This window comes from Lactuca sativa, chromosome 4 (genome assembly GCF_002870075.4).
Source record: "Lactuca sativa cultivar Salinas chromosome 4, Lsat_Salinas_v11, whole genome shotgun sequence".
NCBI lineage: Eukaryota > Viridiplantae > Streptophyta > Magnoliopsida > Asterales > Asteraceae > Lactuca > Lactuca sativa.
The window spans coordinates 152564082-152576574 of record NC_056626.2 but is presented as its reverse complement, the minus strand read 5'-3'; the positions used below and the strand labels follow the sequence as shown (position 1 = coordinate 152576574).

The following is a 12493-nucleotide window of genomic DNA, read 5'->3' as shown; positions in this document are numbered from 1 at the left end:
TCTGGTGTTACTTTTAGAATGATTTTTGCCTTCTAATTTTTTCAAAAAGTAAAAAAAATTACAAAAGATGTTTGAATAATAGAAAAAATCTTTTGAAAATGACTTTTGCATAGAGGAAAATAAGGAGTTTCAAAAAGTCACAAAAATCTGATTTTTTGTGACTTTACATGTAAAAGTTAACACAAAAATGCTTTTACTAATGCAAATACATTTTAAAGAGCTCATTTGCAAAAAGTCATTCTCCAAAAAAAAACTTTTGATGTTTAAAAATAATTCCAAACACACCCTAACCCAAAAAATAATACTAATAATTCAAAGGTGTAAGGTCAAAGTTTTTGAACGGCTGAGATTGAATGAAATCAAGGGCGGTGGGCTGAGATCTATCGGCGCCAAGTAATATAAATGGACCTATGAAATAAGGCCTTTGGACTACTAGGGTTTAAGCGCAGCCCCCAAAAACTGTAAGCCCATCATCCTTTCGATCTTCTTCAACCTCCAAAAACCTCCGGAGTTTTTTTGTTTTTTATTTCTGATTATTATTAATTCTTTCAGGAAAATACTATATAAATCGAAGACCTTAAACCCTAGCTTCAAAATTTTTGGAAGATTTCTCAAGCGCGACTGTTTAACCTCTTTTTATCGATCGCTGCCGCCTCAACGGTTAGTTTTATTCGACTAAAATCGTGCATGCTAATGTCAAAACTTAAACCCTTTTGGATGATTGCTTCTGTGTACGGATTGTTTTGTTATCGAGACATGTTTTGATCATGATCGACATGTTGGTTGCCTTCCTTGATTTTATATTTCTTTTCGTTGTATAGTCGTCATAAAGCGCTTAATTTTACATACATAACAAGTGAATTAGATTTTTTTTTTCTTTCATTTTCATTGATCATGTCATGTATCTGGAGGATTTGTTGTGTGATTTTCTCCCTATTCGTTTGTTGGTTGTTGATCTACGCAGATTGCAGAATGTGCATATTTGTTATCGTGCTGCTGTTGTTGTTCCCATTGTCTTGTTTTGCCTCCATGATTGATGCTTTCATGAAGAAACCTTTCTTTTCAGTTCTTGTCTATGCAGGGTTTTGTTAAATTTGCCCTTGCCTATCGTTCTGAATTCATCTCTAACCATTGTGCCCTTACTATTGACATAATGAAAAATCATCCTTCTGATGTTTTAGGGGTTTGTCAATGTTGATTTTTCCAGACTTCAAATTGAACTCTACTTAAGCATTTACTTATTACTTCTAAGTGATAACTGATAAGCTTTAGGTTCAAGATTATATTCAGTCAATTAAGTGATTATCTGATCATTTACGATTGTTCAGTAGGATCAACTGTAGTGATTATTTATGCATAACTCATATGCCATATCACACACATATTCTAATTAATAAACAATAAAAAACCAATCTTGCAAACAAAGAAAGAATCACAAGTAAAAAACATAACAATCTAAACATTCATCATGTTATCTTTCCTGTTCTATTTTCAGATTATTTCCGCTTTTCCATGTCTCCCCATTAATAAATCCCATGAATGCGTATAATATATTATATATACTTTTCGTATATTGCAGAACTTACTATATATACATGGCTAACCCTACAAACAATGCTGAACCCCCAAATGCGGATGCAGAAATGAATAGTAAAAGAAGAAGAAAGAAATCCATAGTTTGGGAACACTTCACAATAGAAACCATTAATGCTGAATGTACAAAAGCCCGTTGTATGCAATGCAAAAAGGTATTCTCTTATATCACAGGCTCAAAGTTAGCTGGCACAAGCCACCTCAAACGCCACATTGCATTGGGAATCTGCCCTGTGGGCCGCACTAATCAGCAAGATGGTCAACTCTTGTCATTGACCCCTCTCACCCTTACTGAAAGTCAAGTAGTCAACGATCTTCCAAGAAAACGCCATAAAACCACATCAAATAGCATCTCTTTTTACCATAATCGATGCAGACATGATATAGCCAAGATGATTATAATGCATGAATACCCTCTTACCATAGTGGAATGCCCTGCCTTTTTAAACTCTGTAAGAGCCCTTCAACCTCAATTCCCAAAAATACCCCTGGATGGTATCGAAAAAGAATGTGTAGAGTTATACAAGAGAGAAAAAGAAACCCTTTTGAATCTTGTAAACAGTGTCAATGGAAGAGTCAACCTTTCGTTAGATATGTGGTCAACAGATCAAAGTGTAGGGTATGCTTTCATAACAGGTCAATTCATTGATGATGATTGGAAACTCCATCGAAGGATCCTTGGAATCGTGTTGTTGCCATTTCCGGAATCAGAATCGGCTTTTAACCATGCGATTCTTTCGTGTATTTCAGATTGGAATCTTGAAAACAAGTTATTTGCTATAACTCTTGATGAATCTTTTGCAAATAAAGAGGTGAGAAAGAATATGAAACGTTTACTTTCTGAAAAAAACCCTTTGATTCTTAATGGAAAACTCTTGATTGGGAGCTGTTACGCGCGTGTGTTGTGTCAACTCGCTCAAGATTCCCTAGGGGCATTATCGGAAACTGTTAAAAAAGTTCGCGAGAGTGTAAAGTATGTTGTCTTACTCGAGGGTACCCAAGAAACATTTAATGGTCTTAAACTAAAACTTCAAGTCCCAAGCACAAAATCTCTCGTTCTTGATGACCAAAATCAATGGAACACAACTTATCATATGCTAATCGCTGCGTGTGAATTAAAAGAAGTGTTCTCTTGTTTAGACGCCTACGACCCAAATTACCAAATTACCCTCACAATGAACGAATGGAAAGAACTCGAAATCCTCTGTACATTCTTGAAACTTTTGATCGACGCTGCTAATATCTTAACGGGTCCCACGTATCCGACTTCAAACGCGTTCTTCCATGAAGTATGGAAGCTACAACTCGAGCTTAAAAATGGAACATTGAGTGATGATTTATTTGTAAGAAATTTAATCACACCAATGTATGAAAGATTCAATAGATACTGGAAAGATTCGTTTCTCGTGTTCTCAATTGCTGTTGTCATGGATCCTCGATTTAAAATGAAGCTTGTGGAGTTCAGTTTCTCAAGAATCTATGGAGAATACGCAGCTGCTGATTGGATCAAAACAGTGAATGATGGAGTCTATGAGCTTTTCCTTGATTATGTTGTTCAAATGCTTCCACCTCCAACTTTTGTTGTTAATGGAAACGAAGGATTCGAAGAAGAAACGAGACTTCATTGCGAGATATTGAAAACCGAAGTCGATGAAAACGAGATTTTTTTATCGACAAGTGATGAGCTTTCGGATTTCGAAGTTTACATCTCCGGAATCACGAGTCATGGGAATATGAAACCGGAATTGGATCAGTACTTGGAGGAATCGGTGTTACCCCGGATGCAGGAATTCGATGTGTTGGGGTGGTGGAAATTGAACCGGAAAAAGTACCCGACATTGTCGAAAATGGCATCGGATATTTTGTGTATTCCGGTGTCTACGGTTGGAAAGGAATCGGTGTTTGATATGAGATGTAGGAAGATGGATAGATATAGAAGTTCGTTAAGACCTTCGACAGTTGAGGCGCTTATTTGTGCTAAGGATTGGTTGAAGTATGGGTCGCCGGAATGTTCGCCGGAGTATTCGCCGGAGTATTCTTCTCCGAGATCGGTGGTGAAGATGGAGTTGTAGGGGTTTTGGAAGTTGGGGCTTGGAGATTGGAGGTGGTTTTTGAATATTTTGTTCTTTAGTGATAAAGGGATATTCTAATTTCTAATTTATTAAATTTTTTTTGCTGAAGAGAGAAGTAGGTATAATAATCTTTTTCCCTTTTGAGTTTTTATTTTTTGTTAAATGGAATTATACCGGGATTTGTGGTATTGATGTAAATCATTTGGGATAATTAGTTACCCTCCTGAAAAATCTTATATAGTTTTAATGTTCTTCTTGTCTTATCATATTCTTTTACTTGCTTTTTGTTTAGATTTTTGGTTTTGATGTTCAAGATGAAGACAAAAAAGAAAGATATTAGTGGTTTCAACTTTAATTATTTTTCTTTTTTTGATGAAACAAATTAAGATTGGGAGGATTTACATATGTGCAAGTTTGGAGTGTGCATGACAGCATGCTCAGCAATGGGATTTTTGTGACTTGAAATCTCAAATCTTATCAAAGAAACCTTTCTTTGAATTAATTGACCTACAAAACTAGGGTAGAAATGCATCTTTTAAGCGTTTGTACTTCAGTTAACATCATATATATATGTTCCGTTGTGGGGACACAAACAAGTAATAGTCGAAGAAGGAATAAAAAAGAAGTCGTTGCTTACCAGGAAAAAATCTAAAAATGTGTCATGTCAAATGGTACTTTTTTCAATTCCTTGTACTTTAGACGTATGGGAGCTACTACGGAATAACGTAAATGTGTACTATAAAGGCACATATAACATACTTACGATCAATCACTTAATTATTAGGCTTTACGGGGTTTATGTATATGTTTTAGAGTGTATTCTATTTTGTTTGGGTTCAAGATTTATGGGGTTTATGTTTACGTTTTAGAGTGTATTCTATTTCGTCAGGGTCGGGGTTTACATTTATGTTTGAAAGTGTATTGTGTTAGAGTGTATTGTATTTCATTATATATATGTAATTGAAATTAGTTTGTTTTCCATACTTATTTTTGTTATATTATATCTTTTTAAACGAAGAATATCAGTTATAAAAATAAAAGTTGACCACATAATAAGTAAATAGCATTGTAGTCTTGACGAATAACTAATTATTTTTATTACATAAACCAAAATTGCAAATTCTTGACTTAATGTTAGTCCATTAGGCATTAGGGGAGTTTAAGGACCATATCTTCATAGGGCATTTCAACAAATATGATGCATTATTTTCATTATGTATATATTAGGGTGTCAAGCCCAATAAATAAAACGGGTACAAATAAGATCTCTTAATTTTTTGTTATTTTGCACCAAAACATAACACAATAGTATTGTAACACCCGGTCTCACGTACGCATTTAACTCAAGCAAACTTCATATTTTACCTTTGGACTTAGCGAGTTGGTGGCCCAACTTGTCGAGTAGGATCGACTCCGGGTCGGGGGACTAAGTGACCTACTCGACGAGTTGGAAGACCGACTCGGCGAGTAGGAGCTGTCTGAGTGAAACCCTAAATTGGAGGATTTGCACCCTATTTAAACGCCTTATGGGGCTTCCACCCCAACCTCCATCACCTTCAAGCTCTGTTCTCGAAACCCTAACCAAGCTGTGAGTGTCCTTGAGCTATTTCCTTTCCTTGTGATAAGAAGTTAGAAGGAGGAAGGGAAAGCTTGGTGAATCAAGAATCAAGTCAGTGGATCCAGAGTTTTGATCGCATTTCCAGTTATTTGAGGTAAAGAGCTCCTCCCTTGACTTCTTATTTGTTAGATCTACTTTGGGGCTTGAATCTTGACATCTTTGGGGACATTTCCAAACCTTTTCGGATTGTAGAGTGTAATATAGGGTAAAAGCTTCAGATCTGGAACCTTGGAGGGTTCTCATGGCATAAAGACGGCAACTCTATGGCCATGAGAGCCCCATGCATGTAGTAGACCTTATTTTTGGTCTTTTGAGCTTAAAAGTCCCATGCATGAACGTAAAGTTCATGACTTTACGTGTTATATCGACCTTAGGAGCCCAGATCTACCCGTTGCATGAGATTAGCACAACAGAAATCGAGTTATGGACATGGACATTAGTTGACTCGACGAGTCGTTCATGGGACTCGGTGAGTCGGGGGTTTGTTTCCCCAACCTTTTCTGACTAGAAGGGATCTAGTTGAGTACTGAAGGGGGACTCGGCAAAATAGACGTAGTAATGGAACTGGAAACCATGGGACTCGGCGAGTGTATGAACAAACTTGACGAGTCCAAGGCAATCTCCCAACCCATGAAGACGGACTCGACGAGTTGTTCATATAACTCGGCGAGTCACATACTAGACACACTCATATGATGAAGATGAACTCGACGAGTACAAGGACGAACTCGGCGAGTCAGTTAAATATTGTCCCGATGTTATGGTTGAAGGGGAACTCGTCGAGTTCTTGCTAGACTCGACGAGTAGAGTCGGGATTGGGGATAGATGAAAGAATAGGGACTCGGCGAGTTGGTGGACCAACTCTGCGAGTCAAGTCAACTGGATGTTGACTTTGACCAGGATGTTGACTTTAGCCAGGGGTAAAATAGTCATTTTACCCTAAAAGTAGTTATCAGCTTTTGACTAAGTATCTTTATGGAAATTTATAGCTGGAGAGTCGCCAGAGCAGCATACATGGATTTCTCACTCAGAGTTTTAGAAGCCAGTCACACGAGGTGAGTTTCCCTTCAGTAAGAACGGGTCTAAGGCACCAAGGCCGGCCCGCAGCGTGTTATGATCAGTAGCTGAGTGTGGGCGGGCCCTGTATTTCATGATAGCTGAGTTTGATTATGATATAAGAATGGATGATAGATCTAGTTATACTTGTTGTCTGTGTGATACTTGTATGTCTGCCTAGTAGCTGAGTGTGGGCGGGGCCCATATCTCGAAGTAGCTGAGTGTGGGTGGGGCCCGTATCTCGAAGTAGCTGAGTGTGGGCGGGGCCCGTATCTCAGAGTTAGCGGAGTGTGGGCGGGGCCTGTATCTCCTAGTTGCATATTATATGTGTATGGTATGTGGTAGTTTGGGGGAGCTCACTAAGCTTCATGCTTACAGTTTCAATTTTGGTTTCGGGTACTTCAGCTAGTAAAGGGAAGGGCTCGAGTTGATGACATGGCACACACCACAGTTCTTATTAGTCTTGGAGCTTACTCTGATATTTTATATGAGACTGTTATATGTTGACAGATTTTATGAAATTTTGAGATACATGTTTGATGATTTTATTTTATGGTGATAATATTATGTTTGTTAAATGATTTTAAAAACGAAATTTTTGAGTTGTATTTTTGGGATGTTTCAAGTACAATATAATAGAGACGCAACTTTAAATGTTATGCCTTTTGCATAAAACATTGTAATAACATAATGGGAAAAGGGGGGGGGGGAGTTGTTTGTCTAAAAGAACTTGAAAAATAAATAGCATGCAAGTAAATCGAAATGAAAATCATAATTAAGAAAGATCTTGGTGCAAGTTTTACTTACCGAATTATGCAATCAACCTTAAAGTGACATTAAATTCAATTATATCTAAATTGGTATTAAAGATACTAACAAGCTCTAATATCTTTCATTCGCCAAAATGTTTTACCAAACGAAGATCTTTGAAATAAATTTAATCTTACTAACCCACCCTAAACAAGCTTTGAGATTTTAGATTGCCATATAGGAGCAAGTGTTATGCAAATATTCCTAATAATGCCCAATACTTCTCACAACCTCGGAAGCGTTAAAACATACAGATACATTGACATTGATCCCATTACAAAATCAGTTCAATGTTTGTTACTTATTATCAATTCAGAAAACATTTATGAATTTCATAAATTGAATAACATGACTGATCTAACCCTAATTCAAGTGAAAAAACTAAACCGAGTAAAAAACTAAAATTTGCTAGATAGAATTTGAATTAAACATCAAATCGAGTAAAAAAACCACACATTTAATTAAAGCAAAACTAAAATTTTCTAGATAGAAGTTGAATTCAACATCATATCATATGATTGGAAACATAATTCAAAAGCAACTATAGAACCGTAAGTGAAAGAGTTTAGCTACACGTGACTAAATTGGAATCAAAGTCTAAGTGTAAAGATAATTACGAATTCAACTTAAAAAATGAAAATCACGATGTTTCCAAGTCTTAAAATAATAAAGAACTCCTCCACAAAATCGTCTTTTCTTCTATTTAATCATGGTGTCTCAAAAATGAAGTTGGTTTTGCCTTTTACAGAGTGAGAGAAGTTGTCCAAAACTTCATTATGTATGTACATGACTATGTAAATTCACATTGTAATTTACATGGTCGTGTAAGCCTTTAAAGTAGGTCTTCGAAATAGAGAAAAGCCTTTAAAGTACGTTGCTAAAATATGCATTTTCTTTGATTACACAACCATGTAATTTTGTATTTAATAAGCAAGGTCGTGTAAACAACTTACTCCATGCCAACCTCCAACTTTTACTCGGTCATGTAAAATCCCTATGTTAATTTACATGGCGGTGTAGTCTTCTATATGCAAATCTCATCGACTTCATAACTCCTTCGTTTCTTGTCCAAAAATTCTGAAATTTGACCCAAAGCCTTTTAATGTCATTCCAACCCAGATCCAACCTTCATGTGTCTCTAAAAACCACCAAAAATGTGCGAGTAAAAGCGTCCACTAAATGTCCTAAAAATGAGTTATATGCTAGAACTAAGCCTAAAATACAATAAATAGACATTAAATAAATATGAAAAAGTGGTGCATTTTACCTAACCGATACGTAGATCGATAAACTGCTGATGTAAACAAAGTTTAACGAAATTATGAAAGTCTATAAACCCAGTTGATTTCACAATTGCTATCGCATGACCACATGATATACCAGAACATTGTGATTTCCGACATATACAAGTCATACCTTGTAGATTGAAAACACTGTTATTTATACCATCTTTAACGACATAGATGAAGTTATGTATGTGGTGTACCTTCTAAGATCCACACTCGACTATCTTCGTTCTGAGTATGAGTTATGTATAAGGGATGATTTCACTATAAAGTCATGATTCATAATATTAGGATTCTTGTGTTGGATATATATGCTTAAGAATCATTATTGAGTGACATTACTAATAACATATGATCATATAGGGTCACATCTTAATCAAGTTGGTACCTATTGAATATTTACTATGTATTTTACTATTAATAAATAAATTCAACTATTGTATTTAGTTAGAGAAAATTATCGTTTTATGAAAATAATAATAAAAGAAAAAAAAAACTAGTTATTATATCATATGGTATAATTAACAAGTCATGTTCAAATGTTTTTGATACTTTGGTTAACCATGACTTAAATAATTGGTTAGGTTTATTTGATTAAAGAAACTAGAATACATTTTTGTCTTCTATTTGGCCTCATGGCTGAAAGTGTGTAGGCATGTGGGAGGTTACTTGTGTAGCTTCCCTCACTTGTGTAACGCCTATAGATCCAGGCTAGTCAATTTAGAGATAATAGGGATCTCGACTTTTCGACAAAATATATTTAGAATAAATAATCTTAACCAAGTTGTAGAATACGTCTCAAGAGTTTTGTACATATAAAGAACACCGAAATCCGAGTTATAACGAAGAAGTTATGGTCCGTCGAAGTTTTACGGCAAAACCGACACGACACCAGGAGACGTATAAATCTAAATAAAAGTTGTAGTATACGTTAAACCGAGAACATACAAAAAAAGAACGCCGAAATCTGGCTTCGTATAAGGAAGTTATGAATTTTTTAAGATTTGACTTCGTAGTGCACAACCCGAAACTCGAATTTTAGATCGAGCTGTTTTTGGCCTACGCGACCTAAATGAGAATTGAATATCTCATTAATACGCACTCAACGGTAAAAAGACAGACGAAAACAAAGTCCGTATGTAGAAGTTATGAATTTTACACGGATATTTAACAATATAATCTCCTCGTACTGTTAAATTTAAGATCGATCGAGAATTATGTCACACCCCCAAACCAGAATGGCAGAAACATTCGGGGGTGGGTGACTTCACGTAGTATCATAACAGTTGAATATTGTAAAGAAAGTAAACACAACCATCATATATATAACAAAAACTTACATTGTTGCGTGTAATACATGTTTCAAAAGAATATTACAAATATGATGATTTAAAATGTTTCGATAATAGACGCCTTAGCGTTCCTTCTCCAAAAGCTGATGGTTACCTATATTACTGATTCCTTGAGAAATGCAAGTAGTTTTGAAAAAGTGTCAACAATTAAGTTGGTGAGTTCATAAGCGTTTTTGTACTGAAATTTGTATGTCTTTTAGTAAAAATAACTGAACGTGTTTTTCCAGAAAAGTTACATGTTCAAAACCATCATATATATAATTGAAAGTTTACATTTGTCAAAAGTTACATGTTCAAAACCAATTACAATATGATGTCAAAATACGAGATTAAACTGGCGCCGCAGCATCCCTTCATCAAAAGCAAAATGAATACCCGAAATTTACTGATTTCCTGGGACATACAAGTAAATTTTGAAAGAGTAGATCAGCATTTAAGCTGGTGAGTTTCATAAGTATTTAAATGACAATGTTTGAATGAAATGAAATGTTTTGTCTTTGTTTGTTTGTGTTTAGAAAATCCTATATTTTCTACTAGTATAATAGTAGCCTTCACTCAAGACCAATGTTTGTTTCTAAAATGTATGTGAGTGTAAAATAACCAATGAGTTTGAAAACCTTGTAAATCAATGCATTTTTAATACCCCTTGTGAGTTTTATAACCATACTATTGACTCGGAATGCCTATACACAACGTTCTTCAGGCGTTGGAATGTTATGACGTTTGTCACCCCAAACGGTGGACTGCAGCTAACAGTCAGGGCGCGGGTTGTCAAGCCCGTATAGATCTATACACAAACACCATGCTCCCCCTCCAAGGGATTCTGGTATATAATACAGGACTTGAAATGTATACTCGAACGTACATGAAGATAGTGTCTCACAGAATCGTGGTATAAAAACAGATCTACTTGTTAAAATGTTACGTTTGTTCTTGTATACGAAAGTAAACTTCTTGAAATTCATGTTTCTAGTACATAAGAGTTAGAAATTTGTTCGTAAAACTATACCTATTATAGTTTTCTAAAAGTGTGTCTTGTTTGTTTAGAAATACCTAGAAAAGAAATCACTTGTTTATGAAAGCATAGATTTTTGGTGTAGAGTCTAAGATAGACATGAATAATCTAAGAAAAGTTTAGTTTATACATGCATTACAACAAATTTATATTTCAAAAGATAGAATGCTATTTTAACGTATTTTATATATATGAAAGCTCCTTATAAAGTTTGTAAATCGCATGTGATTTGGATATATAACATTATACAAAAGAGTTTCTTTATGTAACACACGATAATACTCGTGTGTTTTACTCGTAATCCCCCCCCTTTGAAAGCATATAAAAGAATTTATAGAATATTTAAAAGGTAAATTAAGGGGTATGAACTCACTTGAAAGTTTGAAGATAGCGAGATGAAAAACCGGGCAGAGTTTCGTCTCGGGAAACGGATTTTTCTCGGGATTCTCGGGAATCTTGGGAGTAAAATCGACCCTCGGGACTTGAGCAAAAAGACCAGAGCTTCGGGTTTGAAAGGGCACGGAAAACGAGGCAAGATTGTGAGAGAGAGGAGAGAAATGAGCCCTTTTCTCGGAAGCCCTCGCATCCTATTTATAGGAAGGCTGAACCGCCTCGGTACGCGGGGCGTACGCTCGTACGCAGCGCGTACGCGTACGTCATGCATGACCGAAGCCTCGACTGCCTCGGCTTCGGATGGGACGGGTTGCTGGGGAGGCGGGTCGGATGGGACGGCGGGTCGGATGGGACATCGGGTCGGACGGGTCGGACGCCTCGGATAGGGCGACGTGGACGATCAAAGGCCAAGTCTCTCGGGTACGCAGGGCGTACAGGGGTACGCAGCGCGTACCTCGGATGAGGACGCTGACTCCTCTTCGGATAAGCTCCGATTTTTGAATTAAATAAATATATAATTTATTTAATAAACTTCAAAAATTCATATCTTCTTCATACGAACTCCGTTTTCGATGGTCTTTATATCCACGCGTAGGTGAGACTACGCTCTACAACTCTCGTTTAGACTCCGTCGGCAAATTCCGAAATTATTTTTTTATTATTTATTTTAAACTCATCGTGTTTAAGGAATTTCTTTGAAAATTCATAACTTCTTTATCTGATGTCGGTTTTTGCCAGACTTTTTACCGCTGGAATACCATTGTCGAGACCTTCGATTCTCGTTTAGGTCATTCCGGCCAAAAGTCGCTCGATCTCCGATTCGAGTTTTTAGCTGTCTGTTGCTAAGCCGAACTTGGAAAAATCATAACTTCGCTATATGAAGTCGGATTTGGGCGTTCTTTTCACGTACGATCATGGTTCAAAGACATTTAAACATAGAAGGAAATTAAATAGAACTATTTGTACATTTTATTATGAAAGTAAATTTTATTACTCAAAAGTGGTTACAATACTTGACCATTTTTGGTCATTACAAAGAGTTGAAATATCGGGTTGTCACAGGGTATGAACTCACCTGGAAAGTGTGGCGATTCAAAGAAAGCGAGCTTTTTCTCGGGCGGCACTTCGACTGGAAAGTGGCGAGATTCTCGGGAATCTCAGGGCTTCGGACCTTCGTCGGGGCTGAGGTATGAAACCGGGGTGTCGGGGTCGTCTCGGGATGCTAAACGGGGAGTAAAAGTGAGAGAGAAGAGAAAAATGAGCAAGGAAATTCGGAGGTCTCGCAAGGTATTTATAGG

At 36.4% G+C, this 12493-nt stretch overlaps 1 protein-coding gene across 1 annotated transcript; it reads left to right on the top strand.

Annotated features, from left to right (window-relative positions):
• The first annotated feature begins 437 nt into the window (after positions 1 to 437).
• On the top strand, positions 438 to 3926 carry LOC111898897 (zinc finger BED domain-containing protein DAYSLEEPER). The gene is made up of 3 exons (XM_023894788.2): positions 438 to 461; positions 553 to 660; positions 1580 to 3926. The coding sequence occupies exon 3, from the start codon at positions 1596 to 1598 to the stop codon at positions 3663 to 3665; it is 2070 nt and encodes a 689-aa protein (XP_023750556.1). The 5' UTR covers positions 438 to 461; positions 553 to 660; positions 1580 to 1595; the 3' UTR covers positions 3666 to 3926.
• Positions 3927 to 12493: the final 8567 nt, after the last annotated feature.